Below are 23,756 nucleotides of genomic sequence, written 5' to 3'. Positions count from 1 at the left end.
TGTCAGCTCAAGTTTGAATGTAAATTTATGCTAATTTCCCATAGGCGGAACCCGAAGCCCCACCCCGTCACAGGCAGCGAGATTCCGGCATCCTCGCAGTCTTTCTTCTTGGTCAACCAATAAGAACCCAGATACCCAATTTATCACACCGCCTTACGTCAGAGCTTCTGAAAAACGGGCTTTTGATACGCCGATAGGAAGATAATTTTTTTACTTTCTACTCGGAGGCTAATTCCCAAGCGAAGGAGTAACGAGTTGGGAAAACAATCTTTGCTATTTTCAAGGGATACTGTCAGTTAATTACTAATGAAAGTTTTTATACACGGCATTACTGCCGTGTGTATTTTTTATCTGTATTTTCTCCCAACACGAAAGTCCGATGGCTCGGCAGGGCAGCAGTCCAAACAGAACATCACCATTGCAGCTCTGGCACCAATGACAGGAGAATGGGATGTTGGACGAACAACAGCCGCTGCTATGCCTATTGCCGTTGAAGATATCAACAACGATCCCTCTTTGTTACCAAACCACCGCCTTCAGTTTGTATTTGGCAACACTAACTGCTCACCTAACACAGCCTTACCTCTGGTTATGAACTTCTGGGCTCAGCAGAAAAGAGGAGTAGATGCCTTTATTGGGGGAGGATGTAACCGAGTCTGTGAATATATCAGCTTGTTGGCAGGGAAATGGAATCTTCCAGTCATTTCATGGGGCTGTATGTCTGCTCATTTATCCAACAGAAATACGTTCCCCACATTTGTACGAACTGTTGGTAAGTAAATTCGAGTGGAGTCAAACCCAGTGAACTAAAAAAAAAAGTGTTGTTGTTTTTTTCGAGTTTGATAAATTTCTACTTTCCCATTCATATTTTCTTAAGTTACAACACTATACCTGTTTATTTCATTTTATCATTAGAATTTTTTCCTTAATAAGTTACCCTAGAAAATTGCTCCAGTCCTTTTTTCTGCCTCAGCTTCCATATTTTTTTTCCTGTTCAGTGAATTGCTCAAAACCGGACAGTTAAACAGAAGTCTTCCTGTTATGCATGATCAAACTATCGAGTGCCCGTATTTGTCAACATTTAAAGGCGAGATGATGTTAGAGGAATGTACAATTAATCCCATTTGGAATAAATGATATTTCCGCCCATCTGCCTAAATATTTACAACAAGTTTATCGATCAGGCCTTTTTGATTAAGGCTCTTTTACACTTAACTTGAAATATGTTGGGAGTTGCTAATATAGATATATATATGATACGGCTTGGAAATATTATGTAGCTATCTCTTAAAAATCGCTTTTGCTAAAGGAAAGTAGATTATTTTGAGGGGGGCGTAAGGGTTTGCGGTATTGCGGTATTGGGTTTTTTTTGGTGCGGTGTTGCGGTAATTTTTATTTCAAAGTACGGTATTGCGGTTTTCAGAACCCAAGCGGTGTGCGGTGAGTTTAAATTTTATGTCGCGGTAGTCGGTAAAAAAATCGTTATGTCACGGTGATCTGCTTCTTTTTCATGACAAGAGGATACAAATCCTAAAAGGTCTCCCTAGCTAGCCTGCGTGACCCGCGTGTCTTCCTATAGCTGCACAGTCGGGGATCGTATATTGCGCAAACAGTCCAGACAAATCGTATGGCTTGTAATTTCAGTTAATACTTGATATGATTAACGACATTAACTTTCTTATCCAATGATACATAAACATGTCGCATTATTTATAACCTCGTAGAACTTGTGGGAATAGTCAGCTTGGTTAACCTCCTTACCAATCTTACCGCCTCTTTCGTGCCAGTCGCGAAACAATGGCGAGCGATCCAGAGGGTCAACTAAGTGATCAGTCAGATATTCCAGCAAATAGTGAGGTCAGTGAGGTCGTTATAAATTTCGTAGTGTCGAAAGATAATCTATGAAGATGCTGTGGTCTAAAGATTACTACTCGTCCTTCTCGTTGTGCATGCAGGAATATAGAATGTACAAGTATTCGTGTGTGCTTAGCCTACGTAGCATGGCAGCCCGGGGGGCGGGGGGCTACTTCCTTATAAGAGGCTAATGGGGATGTGCCGCTGGATGGCGCCGCATTTTCACGAGTGAAGTGACTATAATGGGGTCGCATTTTCCAGAGAGTTACTAGAATGGGGTCGAGCATTTTCTGATTTTTGGGGGTAAGACAGTTCTTCATATTTACGGTTAGCAAACGTACCAGAATGTTCGTACTGTAGATAAAAAGTTAAGTGTTCTTCATTCAATCTAAAAAATGGTCAATTCATAAAAATAGAAAGCGACTAAGCTGGGATTGCGAAAATTAAATATTTGCCCAAAAGTAACTAAGATGGGGTCTATAATTGACCACTGAATAGACTATAATGGGGTAGGGGCTCTGAGAAGCCAGCGGCACATACCCAGCAAAAATTAACCCAAGTACCCCCGTTGTATCATTTATGTAAACGTATACATGTTATGAACAAAATTAAACGAGTGCGATGATCTTATGTTTATCGCAAGCTTGACTTCGACGCACCTTGAATTGGAAACACTGACATAAAAGTATTATTTCTATTTGAAAGAGGGATTTGTAGTATTGACAACGTCAACTTTTTCCGATTTGTAATTGCGGTTTCGGTATTTGGGTAAATTATGATGTGGTATTGCGGGATTCTCGTGCTACCATGTGCGGTATTGCGGTATTCGCACCCCCCTTACGCCCCCCTCTATTTTATTTTACTTATCAAGACAACGCAATTTTAGTCGTGCCACAAAGCATAATAACATATCGGAGCTTCGAGCTCCTTGTAGCGGGCTTTGTATTATAAGCGGCAGGCTGTTTGGCTAATCTTTTATATATATTAAGTGTTAGGTACTCTTTTTAATTTAGAATGTTTTGCTCATAAGGTCCCTACACTAAAATGGAGAAACTGCTTAAACGTCTCATGGAACATTTCAGTTGGAAGCGTGTGGCTATTATCGCCTCCACAGATGACATCTGGCAAATTGCAGCAAACTTAGTTAAAATTGAGCTTCTCCATCACGGAATCAACGTGGCTCATTTCCATTCGTTCATCCCAGGACGTCTTCATATCCTAGAAAGCAGAATTGAACGCCATGCTGATCTGATCAGAAGAGCGGCTAAACGCGCTATGAGTAAGTAAGACGCGAATACTTTTATCTCATAGGTCCACACTATCCACCAATAATCATTTCATGACTTTAACAAGGGAACAAGGGGACGCAGGTTAAACGGTAGGTGTTGTGACTTCAAGTTCGCTTGAAATAAGAAATCATTTCACTTGAAAGAAACTGCATCAGTCGGTCTCTTTAACTTAATTTAGTATAAGGCATATTGAAATCGTGAATGCCTAACGTCTTAAGCGGTAGCCTTCCGTTTCGTTCCGACAGGAGAACATTTTATCGAACTCATCAAACAAAAGCAAACTATTTAGGCCCTTCTGTTCATATACGTAGCACTTGACAAATTCTTTTATTCGGACTTTTGATATATTTCTCAGGGCTTATCAATGTAGTCCAGCGGTCTGATGTGAATGATTTAAGTCTTCTATGATTAGTTCTAATTGCAGCAGGTTGAGGTGCTGCGTAATGTCTACCCTATGTTTGTGCTGCTCATCATTCTAGTACGACGTACTAAAGCAAGTATTTTTTTCAGTTTTTATTTTGTTATGCGATGGAGGTGACATTAGAGAAATCATGTTGAACTTTTTGGATCTGGGTCTTCTTAATGGTCATTACGCTTTCATCACGGTCCACTTGCCTAAGCGGTAAGTTAAGACTGAATGCCGTTCACTCTCTGGAAAAATTCAAAAGCGCCACACCCCACCCTTTATCAGAGTTTTTTGTTTGATACATTGTAGATCTTACATTGGTAACAACACGTGGATGGGTAACGATGGACGGGATAATGACGCCAAGAAAGCTTATGAGGGAGTCTTGAACATTGAACAAAAGTTTGGAACAGAGAAGAGAACCGGAGACAAAGTAACAGCTTTCGTAAATCGCGTCAAGAGCAGGTTGAAAGCCGATCCCTTTAATGTGGAGATTCCGGAAAATGGAACAGTGAGCTGTGTTTTAAACAAATTAATAGTACATGCCAGTGCACAAAAATGATATGTGTAAAATATAAAAGTCGCTCCTCACAGCCAATGCAACGACGAACACCAAACTTTTTCATCCTCACGCATGAACAACAAATCATGCTTATTCGTTTTTGAAGACTCTTAGTATCTCCAAAATGTAGTTCTATTTTGACAATTATTACGGTGGCCGATGTATCTTATTGGATAAATTGGTCTCCAGTCATAAGGAAAGAACTGGGACGTTTCGAGGATTAGTCCCTACCCAAGGTGCTCGGGATACACCTTCTCCTCCCTCTTTACCAACTTCTCTTGCTTCAAATCATTTCTGACACGTGGTCTGCTGAACTACTGTGTATTATCATAGGTAACAAATGTTGAATATTTCTTGATATCCAACTTACTGATTCCAAATATGTGATTATCACCTAGGTGGAAGCTTACGCTGGGACAATGTATGATGCTGTTTTACTGTACGCGTTGGCTGTTAACGAAACTTTGGAATCCGGAAAAAATATCAGAAATGGCTTGGAAGTATCCAAGAGAACTTACAATAGAGTTTATCAAGGTATCTGAATAATTTCTTTCTTTCTTCCATGGTGTCTTCTTCATTGGTGATGCTCCAACTATAAGTGTGTGACGGTTTACCATGTACTGTAGCTCTGTAGTCAAGTCTATGCTGATGTTGTTCTACTGTTCAGTCTACTGTATGTGTGCTCTTCTATTTTATTAGGTATCGCGGGACCAGTTTACATGGACAACAACGGCGACCGAGACCCTGATTATGTCATTCAAACACTAATTGATGACAGATTTGAGGACATTGCGTATTATACTCGATATAATGATAACTTTACTATCAGAGAAGGTGTTACAATCATCTGGCCGGGAGGGGTCACCACTCCACCTAAAGATAGTCCTGAGTGTGGGTGGGAAGGCGAACTTTGTTACAACGACAGTGGTAAGATGATTCTGGTTCTTTTCACCAAGAGAACATCATTAATTTTGTTTTCTTTCTCCCTCTAATTCAACATCGAAGAGAATGATTTAGTATCTTTTTATTAACTTCGCCAAACAATAAGATAAGTGACACTACAAAAAAAAGCTTTAGTACAAGTGATTCAGTAAAAAAGTAATGTTAGGCTTTGTTTTTGAGTGGAAGCGTGTTGGCTTTTTTGTAGCTAGTTTACAGGCACTTCAGATTTGTCCTCGGGACGACCGAGGAAAAAAATACAGCTAGTAGTTGAAGGAGGAATCGAAGGATTGCAGGTCTGACGCACAGACCACTTCGCCACCCTTCCTGGTCTATTTCCTTCCTGCTTAGATGGACTATTTGTTTCTCTCCACAGAGGATAGCACTACATATATCATCATCGCCTGTTGTACCGTGTTTGGATTTGTATTTGTTACCATGGTGTTTGTTTTTGCTTACAGGTATAGTGAGAATTATTTCTTGCAAAGCATTAATTTCGTTAGATCGTTTTCCCTCAAAGGGAATGGTGGCGGGTCTAAGCTATGTTGTTAGTGAACCTATACTTAGTGCTGCCCGAGTGAGTTTCCCAAAGTTGCAATAAAATTTTTAAATGTTATTGTTGTCACTCAATCTTCCAGCTTTTTCCACCTGAAAATCTATTGAGAAACACCCGTATTTTTCAGTCAGTGTCCAGCAGAAATTTCTTTCTCTTATCATAGTAACCTCGTCCCAAGGGTAAGCCTGGTGACGTGGTTGAACCACTGACCAATTTTGCGTTGTTTTGTTGTGCAATTATAAAACGTCATCACACAGAACCAAAGCACTTGATTTATCTTATAACAGGAAGCTGATTTTCGAGCTGGATCTTGCGCAAAATCAGACATGGAAGGTCAAACAAGAAGATATCGTGTTAAGAGATACGATCAACCTCTTCGGAAACTCGGTGAGCTAAGCGGTATAAAAATATATTATATCATTAACACTACCTTTTCATGAGCATTTTACGCTATTCATATAGCAGGTTTTTCACAAGATACCAGTGTATTTGGTTTTGCAATTTTACAGAATAAATCTGGGATATTCTTATTGCACACAAACATTGATTCTGAACAGTGTTGGAAATTACAGGGTAAAATGATAAACGTGAACCTCTTGTTAACTTTTGCATATTCAGAACGGAAACTTTGGTTCTGGGAGAACTATGAGATCCCGGACGTCAGCTTCACGTGCCAATCGCTCCAGTCGAGTTGGTAGTCTAAGATCATGCGCAAGTGTGAAGTCCGCTGACACACAGTATTCAGCAAGGTGGAGTTTGCAGGAGCAAGTCTTCTCTTCTGGGTTTACTAACATCGCTTTCCATAAGGTGAGTAAGAAAAAAATAATAACATAGGGGACTGGGAGACGCAAAGGAGTTGCTGGAAGGAGAAGTAAAAAATCCTTTGCCTGCTATTGCACCATTTCTATGACCACAACATACTGATTAACGTTCTTTTTACGTCAATTCCTAGTGAGATATTACATGTAATTAACTAGGTTAGCCTTTTTTATTGTTAGTTAATATGTACTGCCAGGACACCCCCCATTGACCGTCTTTCTAACCTTAATTCTACTTGGTTTATCTTTGAAGGGTGAACTGGTTGTCGTTAAACACATAAAAAAGAAAGAACTTCGAATTTCTCGCAAAATTCTGATTGAAGTCAAACAGGTAAGTCAGGTTTGTAGAACTTTTTTTGGTGGCTATTAACGATAGAACTAACAAATTAGTGTTAGTCAGAACTACAGTCGAACCTCACCCCAACGGTCACCTTGGGGACAGAGGATAGTGGCATTTGTGGAGAGGTAGCCGTTATGAGGAGGTAGGGGGGGGGGGGGGGGTAATATGACAATTTTTTTTAGGGATTTACAACACGTTTATTGTTCTAAATTCATGCTTACTGTATCCCATTATGATAATCCAATAATGTATAATATATAGAGAGAGTTTAGGTACACAAAAAACTTGAACAATTTTTTAAATAAAAATGTTAACGAGACAAAATGAGCAAGGTTCACAACATTCGCTATCAGTATCGTAGACAATTTATGCTTACTGCCAGCCGAGTATACATGGAACACAATCAAAATACGAATACCACGATTACTGAATCATCATCGCTCCATACGAATCAAATTTCATGGCCATTCTTGACTTTTTGATCAGTCGCTGAAAAAACTGGACGTTTTTGTAGTTGGGTACGCGCTCGCTAATGGAGACAGTTACGTAGTAGGTAGACGGTAGACCGACATCTATCAGTGCTGTTTTGCGTACCTATCTGATGAAATGTTTGTTTTTGTATAGGCACGGGAATTACGCCATGAAAACATCAATCCTTTCATCGGAATCTGTATCGACTCACCCCAGGTTATGATCCTCTCCAAATATTTGAAACGAGGCAGTCTTCAGGTACGTCAACGATTTTTTAAGTATTGCTGCCGGGATTGAAAGATAACAAGCCATGCATACACGACAAAAGTAGAATAAAGTTGATTGTGTTTTCTCGAAATACATCAGTAAAAGAATGATTCACAGTTGTTCTATAGTGTAATGAACTTATCATGGACATCATAGGAAATTATTCACGGGCCTACAATAAATGAAATTATTATGACTTTAACCCCGTGTTAACTTTAAGGCTAAAAGTTTGATACTAACATTTTAATGCTTTCATTTAGGATCTTTTGGAGAACGAGGATTTTAAGCTGGAAGAAATTTTTATCCTTTCATTGGTCCGTGATGTAGCAACGGTAATGTAAAACATTACTTAACATATGCCACTGAGAGACACATCTCATCCCCGAGGTCTCGTCCCTTAGAATGAGTAGAAACTGAAAGCTCTGACTTGTTTTACTCAGTATTTTTTGAAAAAGTACAGTAGTCATGTCAGATGAAAAACTACCCTGGTCACAGCTATAGTTAAATAGCATCAGAGTCATGACAAAAGAGAATGAGCTCATTCTCTCCTGGTCATGATCATGCACCAAACCGCCAATGTGTGCAGCAAATATTTAAACGTGTTTAGTGAATTAAGGTCGCTTTTTATATATGAGGCCCGTATTTCAACTAGTACAACCACATAATCAGCTTCAGTGACTCCCAGCACAAAACATCATTATTAACCATACGACAGCTAGAGTCTATACCTTAAAAAGACCCTTTCTTTCTGCACAGGGTATGATGGTTCTTCACAATAGCGCAGTGCAAGTGCATGGTCGGCTCAAGTCCTCCAACTGTCTGATTGACTCGCGGTGGGTGTGTAAGATAGGAGACTGGGGTCTAAGTGAGCTCCGCTCCCCCGCCGACCGCCTGCCTCCCAGAGAAGAGTATGAAAAATACAATGGTAGGTTGCGCATGCGTGTACCAGTTTATAATTCTCTTATGGGTCAAAGCAGAAAATGAAAATAAGTTATGGAATTAGTCAATTCTGAAAGCATTTGCTCGGTCTTTTTACTTGCTAAGAAAGTCAGTGGGTACTCTCCGCTACAAGGAAACTGTAATTATAAAACGACCAAGGCATATTATCATTAGACCTGTCAGATACTAAAAGAGCACCTCCAAAAGTCCTTACCATAACCTGTAAAACATTGTGCGCGCACTAAACTCGATAACTTGCTTAGTCATAACCTTCAAATACCAAAAAAAGCAGCTTTTAGTGTTTTCTTGAGATATTATGTATTTCATTACTTTTCAGATATGTTGTGGTGCGCCCCAGAACACATACATGATGACGACATGGACAACAGGGGATCACAGAAAGGAGATGTATACAGTTATGGTATAATTTTACAAGAAATTGCGATCAGAAAGCCACCTTATAGCATGTATACTCTACAACCACAAGGTAAGAGTCGCAACTGATCCGATGACTTAATTTGCATTACCAACAATCTTTAATCATGAGACTCGACTTGCTCACTCACTTTTCCCCTTGCTTTTTGGCGCTTGTTACATGTACTCGCAATTAATGTTTGAACACCAGTAATAAAAAGAACAATGAAAAGAAACAATGCCAGTGATTGTCTGATTTACGGTCGACAGAGATAATTGCTCGAGTCACTGCACATGAAGACCCACCATTTCGCCCCGTTGTTGAGGCGAATGCTTGTAAAGAAGAGCTCCAGTCCCTAATGACACAGTGCTGGGATGATGACCCAGATAAACGGCCTCACTTTAACAAAATCTTGGACAGACTGCGAAAGGTGATGGGCAGGTATGTCTGATTATAATCAGATCCTCTCCCAGTATTGGAGCAGAGAATAGGGTAGGAGGCGGTTGCATGTCCATCTCATCTAGTTCCTTTATTGTGTTTCTCCATGTTCGTTTGCCCGGATGAGCTGATTTGCAAAGAAAATTGTCTGCATACGGTATATCCATAAAGATCGACATAACACTAGAGTATGAAGCAGTAGCTAGCATTTTTTTAGTGATTTTAAAAGGGTTAACTCTCTTAACAACAAAAAATGATGGAGGCGATTTTGCCAATATATCAATGTAAGAATGGCAAGAAACGTTGCCTTAATGTAATGATTACCAATGAACCAGTGAATGTTTTTATCTGCGGCAAAATTTTAAACTATTGTGCTTTCTCTAGTAAGGATGTGAAAAATAAAGATTGTTTTTCGGAGGATATTGTTCCCCTCCAACACTCACGTTCTTTTCCTTGTAGAGATGTCAACATCATGGACAACATAATGGCACTAATCGAGCAACATACTGATAACTTGGAGGCGCTAGTGGAAGAACGAACTCGTCTGCTGATGGAGGAGAAGAAGAAAACAGACAAACTTCTGTACAAAATGCTACCAGTGTAAGTCAAGGATTGTCCCGCAATTCTGCTTCTTGCCTTTTTTCCTCTGCTCAGCAATGTTTAGTTACCTTTCAAAAATATACACGGATTTCAACTCAAAGGAAGAGATTAAACAGCCTCACACGACAATTGCAACGCTGAAATGTGGCCAGTCTAAGAAAAGAGACAAGAGACAAATTTAGGTATTCAGTAGATGTGTCTCCCATTTTCCAGGAGGTCGATTGATTTTCATTGTCAATCATCTATCAACTCTATCTTACCAACTTTGTTTTGTCCTTGTAACGTTTCAGATGTCAATAAAATTTTTACTGTTGAATTTCTTATAATTTTATCCTTGTGTCGAGGACCTTGTTTGAGGAAAATCCTCACAAAAAAAAACCGTGAGAGTGATCCTTGATTAAACTGCGTTTTTTTTCTTTTTTCTGTCATACAACAGAGCTGTAGCAGAGCAGTTAAAGCTTGGGAAGCCTGTGACTCCAGAGTATTTTGACGAAGTCACAATCTATTTCAGTGAAATCATGGCTTTTATTGACCTCGCTTCAGAGAGTACGCCGATGGAGGTAAGAATCACAAACTGAAATGTAATTTTTTTTTCATCATTGTGAAATTTGCAATAGTTGGTATTATCTTTGAAATTCATCTTTAGGTGTAATAAACATGAACAACGAAGTGCAGATTACTCAGACAATTTTCTCTCTCTGGTTTAGATTGTTGCCTTTCTGAATGATTTGTACCTTGCCTTGGACAACATTCTAGGCAACTATGATGTATTTAAGGTGAGTCAAGTTGCCCCAGTGATTCTATCGCTCTTTTTATCTATGAACAGACAACTTGAACAACACCGGCTAATCGTAAGGTTGCAGTGAACCATTTCAGGAAATAATATTACTTAACCGGATGATAATTGCTAAAGGTATCCACGTGATCTTCCCTCGGCTATATGAAGCTATGAGTGTGATCTAGTGTAAGCGTGCTGGGTAAGGAAGAGAAAACAACATATGCTTGACTATTATTCTATTTTGGGATGTCCTTCTCGGATGGATTAAAACAAAGGTAAAAAACTGTTTTTTCTTCCAGGTGGAGACAATTGGTGACTGCTTATTGGTGGTGTCTGGTTTGCCTGTTAGAAATGGCAACCGCCACGCTGCGGAAATAGCGGACATGGCGTTTGACATCCTCAGTCTTATGACTCACTTTAAGATCAGGCATAGACCCCGGATGAAGCTACAGCTTAGGGTTGGACTGCACAGCGGTAAGCAAACCCAAACCAACGCACCCTTATGTATGCGCCACTATCGTTAATCAGTTAGAGATGTAATCGTAGGGGGAGGGGGAGGGGAGGGAGGGAGGTTTGACTTGGTTTAGAGTCAGGTACCTAAATTAAATGTATATATCTTTGCTGGGCGCGTCTACTAAATTTCACCAGAGTACAAGAAAATAGCGTCCCTCTGATTATTTTTAAATTAACTCTTCTGAAACCTCTCCTTCAAACTTCAATACACAAGATAAGCATCCACTAGGCTCTTTTACCTATTTGACAAAAAATCTTGCTTTGCAACTATCATGTGAATGACCATATACCACACTGATTCCAAGTCATTTGGCGCCGCTGAGACTGAGAAAAATGCGGTGTCTTAGAGCCATGCCCTGATTGACGTCATTGTTATACTTCTTACTTCTTGAGTGTACGTCATGCTTTACCGAGTTCACAATGGTAACAGATGAAGACGTCTTAGGGTTGATTAGGGGTTCAACTATTAAGGCATGTGCACTGGATCCACTTCCAGCGAGTGTCATGCGGAAATACTATTCTAGTCTTGTCCCTATATTTAGAAGGGTGATCAATTTGTCATTATCATCTGGATTGCTGCCCAAGGAACTTAAGGTCGCGCTGCTATCACCTATTCTTAAGAAATTAAATGCAGACTTGGAGCAGTTTAGTAATTTTCGCCCTGTATCAAATTTAAAGTTCCTGCAATTGAATAGCTATCTTGGCGAAAATGATCTACACGAGCCTCTTCAATCAGCGTACAAGACTTTTCACAGCACCGAGACTGCACTTCTCACTGTTACAAATGACATTATGCTGTCATTGGATAAGAGCGAGAATGTTTTCCTTGTTTTATTGGATCTGTCGGCAGTATTTAATGCCGTTAACCATTCCTTGCTGCTGGCAAGACTGCAAAAATAATTTGGCATCAGAGAAACTGTACTCCAATGGTTCGATTCTTATCTTTCTCAAAGAACTCAGTTTGTTAACATCAATGAGGCGAATTCTACGGTACGAGATCTTCCCGTGGGTGTTCCTCAAGGTTCAGTTCTGGGACCTGTACTCTACCTTCTGTATACTGCGCCACTTGGTAAAGTGATAAGATCATATGGCTTGGATTATCATCTATACGCCGACGATAGTCAGTTATACTTTGCATTCAATCGGTGGATGTGGACGCTACTAAACCGAGGGTCGAGAACTGCATTTCTGCAATATGTCGCTGGATGGATCTCAACGAATTGAAGCTAAACCAAGACAAGACGGAGGTCACGCTCATACACTCAAAGTATCGTCCCTCTCCATCCTTTCCGTTCTTTATGTGTTGGTGATGAGAGCGTGGCTGCCTCTCAGTCGGCTAGGAGTCTTGGTGTTATCTTTGATGAGCACATGTCTTTTCATGCACATGTGTCTAGCATCAGTAGATCATCATTTTATCATCTCAGGAACCTATCTAGAATTAGGAAGTATTTCACTAAAGAATCAGCAGAAGTTGCTGTTCATGCATTTGTCACATCGAAACTAGATTATTGTAATGCATTACTATACGGCCTACCTAAGTATCAGTTACAAAGATTGCAGTATGTACAAAACACGGCGGCTAGAGTTGTGTTGTTGTGCGAGCTTCACTGGCTACCGATTCAATATCGTATTATTTTCAAGATTCTGCTCCTCGTGTATAAATCACCGAATGGGACATCGCCTAGCTATTTAGCTCAGAAACTACATTATCATTCTCATACTAGATCATTGAGGTCTGTTAGTAATGAACTTTTAATGCAACCTAGATCGTATACCAAGACCTACGGAGATAGAGCATTCGCTGTTCATGCACCGAGAGAATGGAACTTCATACCCTATGAAATTCGGAAGTCCAACACCATCTCGAGTTTTAAAAGATCACTTAAGACGTACTTGTTTACTAAATTCTGTAATAACAGATCATTATTTTTATAGATTTGTATTTATTGCGTTAGTTTTAATTTTTCCCTTTTTTAAATCATTATGAATAAAATAGTTTAATAGTTGCTTTAGTTTTAATTTTTTTCCTTTTTTTTACTCATTGTAAATATAATTAGGATGTGGTTGTAAATATGTAAATATTTATCAATAATGTTGTTTACATGACTGTAAAGCGCCTTAAACGAAGGATAAGAGCGCTATAGAAATAAAGTTATTATTATTATTGTTATTATTATTATTATAGGTTCGTGCGTGGCGGGTGTTGTGGGAATCCACATGCCTCGCTTCTGTCTATTTGGGGACACAGTGAACGTAGCGTCGAGGCTGGAAACCACTGGACAGGGTAGGAGCATTTCAACTCAGAAAACACCTACTGTGTCCACTATGTTTTCCTTATTTCTTAAATTGCTTTCTGATTTTGATCATTTCTCCCCATCAAAGCCTGACGTGAGGTCAGTTTTTCTTATTGTTTTCCTTAGCTCTCAAGATTCATGTTAGCGAGGACTGCTACAGGCTTCTGAAAGAAATTGGTGGATATATATTTCTTAAGCGAGGCGAAGTGTATCTTAAGGTAATCAGTAAAGGATTGCTAGACGCCAAATCGCAGGGGTGGGGGCGATTTGTTCAATAATACCTGATTTCCAGCTAACGGGGCTGGCTGGGTTTTCATATAATAACAAAAATGATTTATGTTACGTTTAAGTGACGCAGTTTTGGTTCTGGGGGAGCAAGCCTAGCGAATAGGCCTGGGAACAGCCCCATAGTCTGTCTGTTATTTGGATTGTTAGAAGGAAGCATCAGTTACACTCCTTAATATATTCATGACAAAGTCATGATTGGCTATGATGACATTAGAAGATGTAATCGATGAATCTTACAGAAGTGGAAGTGCAACTCAATTAGGAAAACTTCATCCCTACCTGGGAGATACTATTTATATTTGGTAAAGTTTGGAATTTACAGATTCCCCTTCTGTGTTCAACTTCCCTTTTTCTGACATTTTTCTTTCATTCGTCCCTTAATTCCTTAATGGCCTCACTGAAGGTGAACCTTAAGAGACCGCCTTTGGGGGTAACTGATGTTTTTGTTAACATTTAGGGGCGTGGTTTCTGGAAAACGTACTGGTTGATGGGAAAAGAAGGATTCAACAAGCCACTGCCACACGCCATGGCCGCAAACTCAGAGCCCTCTGTTGAGACGCTAAATGTTTACTACGCCAGCTAAAAGTTAAAAAATATTGTTAAAGTACTGATCAAACTGGAGAAACTTATATTTAAATTTCCCCTACGGGACAACGTGTCACACTGACAGTAATTCAAAGCTGCTGCACTTTTTTCTTTTATCTGTTCATCCCAAGAACAGTACGTGTTATTTCTTCAGATTTTCTCTAACTGTAATCTTTGGTTTTTTTCGCAGCCGCAATTGCAATTGCCGCACGCGTTTTTTCTATATTAGTAATGAAATCCCTTTCTCGTTCCAGCTTGGAGCACCTATGCTTTATAAATTGGCAAGCTCACCCAATAAATTCACTTTTTTAAACTACTTTGCATACATAATATTACATTATATTATTTAACTAATGAGTAATTACAGAGCATTACATAAATTTAAAAGGCCATGTTATCCTATCTCCCATTTCTGCAAAAGCACTAGTCCACCTACCCAAATATGGGTAATAAGTTTCAAAGAGTATAAAGCGCGTGGTTTCTTACGCTCTCATGGTAGGCGTTTTAGTACTCTACAGCTTTTCTTCAAGTAAACAAATTCTCATGTAGCTTGCAGAGTTACGAATGTTTGTAATCGTACTATTTTACGGAATAAAAGTCAGGATTTGTCCTGTTTGTATTTTGATGTGGTTTGTTATAAAGCATGTACTTCATATTAAACACCAACATCGGAAAAGAACTACTTGTGAACTCTGATTCAGTTACAAATTGAAGTAACTGTCATAAAATTTTGTTCTGCTTCATTAAATAAATATTTTTTGTATTTGCGAAGAATCACACCGTACTCCATTTGTGAAGCTATTTTCCTTTAAATTTTATGTCAAAAACAGCTTGTGCCAAGATAATTAACTGTTCAGTGAAAATAAAATTGAAGTGCAGGGATGACCGATAACCCATTGAGCATCATCCCTGGTAATGGGAATCAATGAGGAACGCGAAGCACCCATGTGTGTATTTACATTACCAAAATAACATTTTCCAATACCTAGCTTTCCTGCGTTGCAGACGCTCTAAACCTTCTGTATAGAGACTATACAAATGGTCTAGACAAGTGCGTAGGACGGCTGCAACGCAGGCTAATACCTAGCCAATTTGTCATTTATATACATCAACAATAAATACAGGCTGAACGTAAATTTAGCACCAACATTAATTGAACAATTATCATTTTGAATGTTTATAATCAACAAATACCCTAGTAGGTGCATTATATGTTTATTATCACTAAAACGCCCAACTTGACAAGTTTTCCTTGTTATCAGTTGCAGTGAGAAAGTTTAACTTGCTACATCTTACAAAAATTATTTATATATTTCATTGCAGCACATATAAAATAGAGGGTTTATTAACCATACTATGTTATAACTTGCTTTCAGTCAAAGCATAAACTTTTGATTTGGAGCGAGCTACAAATTCTTTGATCTTTTGAGCAACTTCCTCAGGGTTTTCTAGATGGAAGAAGTGACCACCCCTGACTTTCTTACTTTCTTTGTACTTTGCACTTAGGGAAATGGCCTCAATCAACCTGTCCCACATATACTGCACCTTAGGGCCAAATATATGATCTGTGCCTCTTAATGCCAATACTGCACAACAAATATTGGAATAAATGGATGTCATCAACTCTTCAGCTTCAAATGGTTCATAGGAGTATTTGACCATCGGATCATGTGAAAAAATGAATCCATTTGCAGCAGTTACTCTGGTTCCTCTTTCAGTCAACAACAATGCATCTTTCTGGCAGATATGACCAACTGATGACACTTTTCTTTTATCAGCTGCTGATTCAATACTTTGATAGATCCGAGGAATTGGTACTTTTGTACTAGACATTTCAGTAGCATATTGTGCTAAAACATCACTTTTTTCTTCGGTAAAACTCACTAGTGAACCACCAAAATCAAGCAATATTAGGTTTTCTACTTCATGTGGAAAAGTTCCTGCATATAATGATGCCACACCAGCTCCCATACTGTGCCCTATGATGGAAAACTTGCTCCATCCAAGCTGAGAAACAACCTTTTTAACATCAGCGACATATTCAAAAAAGCTGTATGGCATACCAGGCCATCTGTGGGAAGATTTTCCATGTCCTGGAAAATCCATAGCCATAAAATGAATGTTTTCTGGTAACAAGTGAGCTAACCTGAAAGTTAATAACATCATATGTGAATTTAAAAATGTCTACCATTTCAATATACCATTGTTTGATACCGTTTAATAACCAAAACCCACTATAGATGGCATTTTCTTATGTAGGCTTCACAATTTATTTCTGAGGGTGAAGGAAGAAAAAGGGGGGGCACTGTGTCAATACTTTCAGTCTTTTCTCTTACCTCATCTATAAGGGGTTTAACTATTAGATGGAAAAAGTATAGACTAAGGCCCACATCTGGTCAGTCTAAAACACAAACTATGCTACAGACTAAAAATACCATGGCTAAAATGCAATTTTCAATTAAAGGTACAGCTTAGAATAGGTGTAATGTTCAGAATGCATTCTGCCTTCATGTAATTCTTACTATCCCACAATGTTTTTATACATATAAAGGAAGTGTTTACTTGAAACTGTTTTACTAAACAAGTTTATCGCGACAATTACCATACAAGCAGACATTTCTTTTCAGCATGGGTTTTAGTATTTATCGAGTTACTCTGCTGCAATTCGCTTGGTTGGCTTGGGACACTAAACAAGCCAGCTAGGTGATCGTCAGCGACTTAAAAAAAACACAAGCACTGCGTTGTCACTGTGATTTGGGTATCTCCATACCCAAAGAACGAAGAAGTGGAAATACTGGTCATTTCTGGGTGCATCTTTTAGCCACGGAAAATGAATACCGTAAACTTCCAATAATATTATAAGCCCTGGGCTTCTACAACCTTTGTAGGGGATTTTAGGAGGACTTACAGACAGGGGGGTGGGGGGTGGGGGGTGGGGCACTTGTAACCGGACAAAAAAAGGTGTTTTAAACAAGGTACACAGCAGTGCTGATCAAAATACTTTTTGAATTTGATCACGTTCTTAAGCTTCATAACATCATGAAAAGTCGACTTCATTTAATAATAACAATAATAATATAGATTCTTATTAAGCGCATTTCTATCCTCAATGCGCTTCAAAACAAGCAAGAGGGAGGCTTACATTCGGGAGGGGGAAGGGCTTATAAGTGGGGCGGGGGGGGAGGGGTCATAATCGGAAGTTTATGGTGTCACAGTGGGGACATTTTTTAGTAATTTTCTGGGTTTTAGCCAACTTACCGTAGATTCAAGCAAGAATAAAACAGCAAAAGGATGAATCTTTTTCTCGTTCTGCATTCTATATTTGGCGCATACATTGGCCATGTTGTCGCGTAAACTCGGTCATTTTGCCCCTTTATGGAATTAGTTTTTTCCTGTATAAAGAAAGCGACAGTCCCCGAAAAGTGACGAATATCTAGATCAACGGATACCTAGATCACTAGTGGGATACCTAATTCAGTATGACAGCAGATTAAAACGTACCATGCTAGCAGAGTCGCTTCGATCTTTCCTAGATGAGTCGAAGGAGACTGTTCGCAGGGTAATCAAAAAGTTACATCATCGCTTTTTAATTACCTGTCAAATGTGTTGGCGTTATCTATCCATCCATGAAGCCCAAGGAAAGGTTTTCCGTCATCCGGTCCCCACGACTTTGCTGCAATGACTCCCCAGGAAGCTGTAAAGGAGACTTCTCTAAAAGACTTTTTCCCTAACAACGCACCCGCCATTTTTAATTTACCAAGGAGCAAGACGGTGAGGACCCTGGGAACGAGGACGATAGGCGGTTCCCAGGCTTCCGTTTTAATCGTGACGGTCAGAGTAGGTCCAAAATGCGTACTTTTGGAGGGGTTCACGGTCTTCTTGATAAAGATCATTTTTCAACGAAAGTTTAGGCTTCATCTCCTTTTTCCAGTTTTTCCAAAAATTTTAAAAACTTCAAACATTTTGAAGAAATAAGTGAAGCTGAGAACTCATGATTCGCAGAATTTAATGCCCTTTTTCATATCTGCCTATTCTTGGTTGCAACCACGTGACAAGACAGCCATGTTGGTGGTCAAAACCGATTTAATTTTCGCTCAAAGAATTTACATGAAAATGAAGTTTAGTTCTCAGAGGAGAGAAAGGTCAAGAAATGTTTTTGTTCTTCACCACCAGCATGGCAACCATGACATCAAGTACAAACCAGGAGTTATTGAAATCACAAAAATAAAACCCAGCAATACTATCTGCAAAATAAAGTACCAGGGAAATTAAGCACATATTAAGAACATTTTTTAGGCTCAAATGCCCCCAAAATAAGAACATTGCTTCCAGGCTCAGCCTCAGCTCAATATCATGTACAGTCAACTATCTCTAAGACGGACACCTTCAGGATTGGCCCTGACTGTCCGTCTTAGAGAGGTGTCCGGCTTATAGAGAGTTGAGGTAACATGACACCAGTGATTTTAAAGCTGTGATGAATACATGTCAGTTTAACTTGTACAAAACAGCTTAAACTGGAACATTGTAAATTGAATTGTAAAAGAAAAGTGGAATTATTTTCTCAATGTGCAATCAAATGTCCATTACAAGTAAATGCTCACTGCTTCGTGGTCTAAACGCGTAACAGTATACAATCTGAGAACTGGAGCAAGACTACAAAATATCAAACATTTTGCAAGTTACTGTCATGTAGAGCACCTAAATTTCCATTTTGAGGTATTTTGCATGACATAAAGAACTTCTTAGTGTCCATTGACGGTTACAAAAAGTGTCTGTTGTCTATCTTAAAGAGGTATCTGCCATACAGAGAGCATAGTTACATTAAAATGACTGAAAAATAGAAGGGACGAACACCAGGTTTCCGTTAAGAGAGAGTTGACTGTATAGGACAATTTTCCATGAAGTTTTAATTTCTTGGGTACAGAAGAAAATAAGGTTGAAGGTTTTTCAGGAGAAGGGTGAGCTTTGTCCCCTGTACAAACTGCTAAGTCTGTAGCAAATAAACTAGTTGACAAACCTTAAAAACCCAGTAATGAATGTATTGTATAAGCTAAGCCAGATTATATTGATTTGGGGACATATTCTGTTATTTTGACTGATTCTATTCATTGAATTATATGTATTTCATATATTTATAATTCATGAAATGAATAATAAGTATGATGAAGATTATTATTCTGTCTCTAAAAATATCTGCGTAAACTTGCAAACAATGCAAAGACTAACAAACTGTTGTCAAAGAATTCCTTGTTAGAGATCATTATAGGCACCTTAACATGCCTTTCATACTACAACTTGCTTTGTACAATACTGAGTGATTTAATAGCTAAGAATTGTTCAATCTCTTTTGCAACCACCACATGATTTTCTAGATGGATTTGATGACCACCTTTGATCCTTTTCCATGCTTTGTACTTTGCATTTTCACAAATGACCTTCAGCCGTTCTAAGTTAGCTTCTCTAACTTGAGTATATTTGTGCACAGTATCTGTAGCTTCTAACACCAACACTGCACACTGAATCTTGGAAAGAATTGCCTTTACTGCCCACTGAGGTGCAATCAGTGGTACCACATTTTCTCTGACCAATGGACTATGGGAAAAAATTATTCCTTCTTTTATAGGTTTAGTTCCTCTCTCTGCCAGCAACATTGCATCTTCTTTGTGAAGGGTAGTACCAAGATTCTGAACCTCACGTTTCTCAGCAGCTGCCTCTAAACTCTGATAAACACGGGGAAATACTGTGTTCCATTTTGACATTATTGTTGCATAACGGGCCAATGTAAGGGCTGGTCTATCAGCATAATACACAGTGGAATCAGAATAGTCAATCAGAATCAGTTGTTTTACTTCACAGGGAAAAGTGCCTGCATATAATGATGCTACATTAGCTCCCATACTGTGTCCTATGATGGAAAACTTGTTCCAGCCAAGCTGAGAAACAATTTTCTTCACATCAGCAACATATTCAAAAATAGTGTATGGCATTCCTGGCCATCTGTGACAAGATTTTCCATGGCCTGGAAAATCTATGGCAATAAAACAGATGTCTTTTGGTAGCAAACGTGCTAACCTGAAAGTACAAAACTAAGTTTTAGAGACACACAATGTGAGGACATTGGATTTTGTCTGATAGCAAGATTACAGAAGAGACAAAATTCTTATATTCTTCTTATTCAATATGAATTCCCTCCACTTTATATTTTACAATGCCAGACTGAGTTACATAATGGATTTCTGAAGAGTTGGTTCTGCGGGATTTGAAGATTTTGACACTATGAATACAGTAATAATAATTTGTAGATACCACCTTCTTATGTACTTGTGGTTTTTTTACCCTAATTTGCCAAATCTGTTAGCAGGGTAAAAAGGTTAGCTTCTGTCAAAGCTAATAATTCTGTAACATTATGCACCCACCAATGTTAATCTGGAGGGGTGGGGGGAGGGAAGCCAGGCAACGGCCAGGGATTTGAACTTGAAGCAATTTTTTATGTCAAATTCCCGACCCCAGGGACATCATAATTGATCAAAAGAGAACAAATTTCCCACCTCTCCAACTAAGACTAGTGGTCAAATGTGTTTTATTGAAACAAAAAAAACAAACCAGCTTTTTGAGAAAGTTGCTTCCCTTTATTTTAACCATTATCGTTAAAGTGCTTCGGTGAAATGTCAATATCATGAAGGAACGTCTTCCACCTACACAGTTTAACGAATGAGACTGTTAAACAAGCAAATTTACTGCTTTCAAAATCGGGCAAAACATTTGTATCATGCAGTCATACTGAATAAGGGCCTAACTTCTTAAAACAGTAACGTATATGGATGGATGTATTCATTTAAATGATAGAGAGAATAGAAACAGATACCATGTCATGCTCTTCTTGGCCGCCATCTTGCACATGTGCATAAAAAATACCCGTACCGCAAGAGGCCCCGGTTGTTCAAATGTTGGATAGCACTATCCACCGGATAAATCACTATCCAGTGGAAAGTATTAGGGAAACCAATTGCGCTATGCACTGGATAGAGATTTATCCGGTGGATAGCATTATGCACTTTTTGAACAACTGGCCCAGGTCTTTTACAGCTTCAAATCCATGCTGGCATCAGTAAACAGATGAAATTCAAAAGTACCCCCCCAGGACTTGGCGATAATCAAAAGTCCCCACCATGGGCCGACTTCCTTTGTGAAATCCCCGGCCTTTGCCTGGCCTCCAGATTAACATTAATTGATAGGTGCATTAGGCCAGTAAATACCAAAACCTACGATGTTAATACACTAGCTCGAATTTTAGGCTGTGTATAAAAGTGGGACGGGGACAAGGGGACGAGGACATCGGGACGCGTGTGTGGGGACTTGGCACTTGGGGACGCGAGACGAGGGACTTGAGGACATCAAGTATGGGACGCGGGGACGTGTGGGAAGGGGACGCGGGGACGTCAAAAACAGGGATGCAGAGGACGCGGGATGTGAATGATTATTGCAAAAGTCGGAGGTAAATGCGATATTTCTTTCTTAGTGAAAATGTGTTATGGTCAACATTAGATTCCATCTTCCAAAATCACATTGGACACACCTTTTGATGTTAACACAAAATATTTCTTTTTATAAAATAACTAAGATAGTACGCGCGCTCTGATTGGCTGAGAGGAGTGTTTGCATGAGAGTATGTAAACATGGTTTTAGCGTCAAGACGTTTTGCCTTTCGCGCGCTAATCACGCAAGCATGAATTTGAAAAAAGTTTTTAAGTTGAAAACTCGACAAGTTTTCTTTATTTACCCAATCCTTAGTCTACTGAAACTTGGAAAATCGTTTCTAAAGAAAGCTTGGCAATTTTTTCCGCTCAAATTGACATTTTAAGCGAGAAAAGTCCGTATTTGGAAAGCATCTTTTTGCAAAACAAGAACAGATTACGCGTGCAAGACTTCGTGGACAAGACTTTGCAACTGGTAAGAATTTCTCTTTTAATCAGTGCCAAACAAAGAGTTTTTCGTTTTTTCGCGAGAAATTTATTTTTTGCATAGCCTGAAATTTATTGTTTGCATAGCCTGATATAAACACTCGAGGCGTTGGGAGAAGTCTCGAATTCTCCTAACCCCTCTCGTGTTTATGTCAGGCTATGCAAACACGGAAAACGTTTTCTATTGCTTAAATAATAGAAGTAAGCCCCCCTGACTATCGTGATTAGGGTTGGGGTTGATTTCCACTGTCGCGTAATTTTTCCAAAAAAATGCGTACGTGCGTAAAATTTGCGTTCGCAAATAAAATAGAGGCAATGTATGTAAGCGTAAGAGTAGATTTTCGCTCAACTTCACGTTTAATCTCAACAATTTATATCTTGCCTCTATCTTATTTAGGTGATTAAAATTTACTTGCGTTAACGTGCATAGGCAAAAACGCGTCAGTGGAAATCAACCTTTAAGTACTGTTAGCAAGCATTTACTGTTAGGTTTGCCACTAAAAATATATGTAGAATAAAATAAATATTGCTACAATAGTTGAATCCCCCGTGGTTTAGTGGTACAGGCGATGGATTTCGAAGTTAGCACTTCGGGATTCGAAGCTCGCTTATGCCACTTAAGTTTAAATTTAATTGGAGTCGAATGCTGTTATTAAACAGAATTTTTGGCGACCGCAACCCAGCCTACCCTGCTTTGGGCTCCAATATTCCATCAGCAAGAAGACCAGGACAACGGTTTCGATTTCTTCAATGCAGAGGGTCTTCGCCGAGTCTTCGCTTCGTAAACAGACATGGAGGAACCCTAAGGAGGGCAGGGTGGGTTGCCTTCACCAAGACATATTCACGAGGAAAGTGACTGATATTGCATTTACCTCCCACTTTTGCAATAATTATTCACATCCCGCGTCCTCTGCATCCCTGTTTTTGACGTCCCCGCGTCCCCGTCCCCGTCCCACACGTCCCCAGGTCCCATAGTTGATGTCCTCAAGTCCCCCGTCTCGCGTCCCCAAGTCCCAAGTCCCCACACACGCGTCCCGATGTCCCTGTCCCCTTGTCCCCGTCCCACTTTTATACACAGCCCGAATTTTAAGTAGAAATATGATGATGGTACTTTGATCTTTGTTTCCTTAGAGTTGAAACTCAAAACTTCTATTCAGGAAAATGGGGTACTTCTCTTCCATCAGATTAAACAGCCAAAACTAAATAATAATTATTGTTTAAGCTTACTTATCATAAGCGTTAGCGTTGTCTAACCACCCATGAAGCCCAAGAAAAGGCTTTCCGTCATCAGGTCCCCAAGCTTTAGCTGCAATAACTCCCCAGGGAACTTTAAAGGAGATTTCTTTGTAAGATTTCTTCTTCAAACTGGCATCCGCCATATCCGCCATATTGAAACCCAAGGCAAATTGATCCCAGTCTTCCGAACTGATTGTGAAAACGAGG

General features: G+C 39.3%; 4 protein-coding genes across 4 annotated transcripts; 2 read left to right on the top strand and 2 right to left on the bottom strand.

The window, feature by feature from the left end:
• The first annotated feature begins 232 nt into the window (after positions 1-232).
• On the top strand, positions 233-14,568 carry LOC140924765 (atrial natriuretic peptide receptor 1-like). Its single transcript, XM_073374765.1, has 22 exons — positions 233-772; positions 2,885-2,946; positions 3,678-3,765; positions 3,859-4,060; positions 4,510-4,645; positions 4,811-5,038; positions 5,427-5,511; positions 5,894-5,993; positions 6,225-6,413; positions 6,678-6,755; positions 7,389-7,493; positions 7,763-7,834; positions 8,259-8,427; positions 8,779-8,928; positions 9,126-9,297; positions 9,754-9,894; positions 10,331-10,454; positions 10,602-10,670; positions 10,972-11,146; positions 13,371-13,469; positions 13,606-13,697; positions 14,225-14,568. Exons 3-22 carry the CDS (start codon positions 3,695-3,697, stop codon positions 14,348-14,350), a joined length of 2,583 nt encoding a protein of 860 aa, XP_073230866.1. The 5' UTR covers positions 233-772; positions 2,885-2,946; positions 3,678-3,694; the 3' UTR covers positions 14,351-14,568.
• Positions 307-3,141, top strand: LOC140924975 (gamma-aminobutyric acid type B receptor subunit 1-like). Its single transcript, XM_073374942.1, has 2 exons — positions 307-772; positions 2,885-3,141. Exons 1-2 carry the CDS (start codon positions 307-309, stop codon positions 3,139-3,141), a joined length of 723 nt encoding a protein of 240 aa, XP_073231043.1.
• Positions 14,569-15,332: 764 nt separating the features above from the next.
• On the bottom strand, positions 15,333-18,103 carry LOC140924430 (serine hydrolase-like protein). Its single transcript, XM_073374462.1, has 2 exons — positions 17,947-18,103; positions 15,333-16,498 (listed from the first exon to the last, which is right to left on the bottom strand). Exons 1-2 carry the CDS (start codon positions 18,096-18,098, stop codon positions 15,712-15,714), a joined length of 939 nt encoding a protein of 312 aa, XP_073230563.1. The 5' UTR covers positions 18,099-18,103; the 3' UTR covers positions 15,333-15,711.
• Positions 18,104-19,582: 1,479 nt separating this feature from the next.
• On the bottom strand, positions 19,583-23,701 carry LOC140924543 (serine hydrolase-like protein). Its single transcript, XM_073374563.1, has 2 exons — positions 23,541-23,701; positions 19,583-20,424 (listed from the first exon to the last, which is right to left on the bottom strand). Exons 1-2 carry the CDS (start codon positions 23,699-23,701, stop codon positions 19,641-19,643), a joined length of 945 nt encoding a protein of 314 aa, XP_073230664.1. The 3' UTR covers positions 19,583-19,640.
• Between the last annotated feature and the right edge of the window lie 55 nt (positions 23,702-23,756).

Source organism: Porites lutea, chromosome 14 (assembly GCF_958299795.1).
Source record: "Porites lutea chromosome 14, jaPorLute2.1, whole genome shotgun sequence".
Taxonomy (NCBI): domain Eukaryota; kingdom Metazoa; phylum Cnidaria; class Anthozoa; order Scleractinia; family Poritidae; genus Porites; species Porites lutea.
Note: the sequence above shows the minus strand (reverse complement) of the source record. Positions and strands in the feature narration are given on the sequence as shown.

What these genes read in the sequence shown, in the direction of transcription:
- LOC140924975 (XM_073374942.1), top strand. Translation starts at nt 307, where the DNA reads ATGAAAGTTTTTATACACGGCATTACTGCCGTGTGTATTTTTTATCTG. An exon ending in CACATTTGTACGAACTGTTG is followed by an intron (nt 773 to 2,884) that starts GTAAGTAAATTC and finishes TTTGCTCATAAG; the next exon opens with GTCCCTACACTAAAATGGAG.
- LOC140924765 (XM_073374765.1), top strand. Translation starts at nt 3,695, where the DNA reads ATGTTGAACTTTTTGGATCTGGGTCTTCTTAATGGTCATTACGCTTTC. An exon ending in CTAACATCGCTTTCCATAAG is followed by an intron (nt 6,414 to 6,677) that starts GTGAGTAAGAAA and finishes TTATCTTTGAAG; the next exon opens with GGTGAACTGGTTGTCGTTAA. An exon ending in GCTGGAAACCACTGGACAGG is followed by an intron (nt 13,470 to 13,605) that starts GTAGGAGCATTT and finishes TGTTTTCCTTAG; the next exon opens with CTCTCAAGATTCATGTTAGC.
- LOC140924430 (XM_073374462.1), bottom strand. Translation starts at nt 18,098, where the DNA reads ATGGCGGGTGCGTTGTTAGGGAAAAAGTCTTTTAGAGAAGTCTCCTTT. An exon ending in AACGCCAACACATTTGACAG is followed by an intron (nt 16,499 to 17,946) that starts GTAATTAAAAAG and finishes ATTAACTTTCAG; the next exon opens with GTTAGCTCACTTGTTACCAG.
- LOC140924543 (XM_073374563.1), bottom strand. Translation starts at nt 23,701, where the DNA reads ATGGCGGATATGGCGGATGCCAGTTTGAAGAAGAAATCTTACAAAGAA. An exon ending in AACGCTAACGCTTATGATAA is followed by an intron (nt 20,425 to 23,540) that starts GTAAGCTTAAAC and finishes TTGTACTTTCAG; the next exon opens with GTTAGCACGTTTGCTACCAA.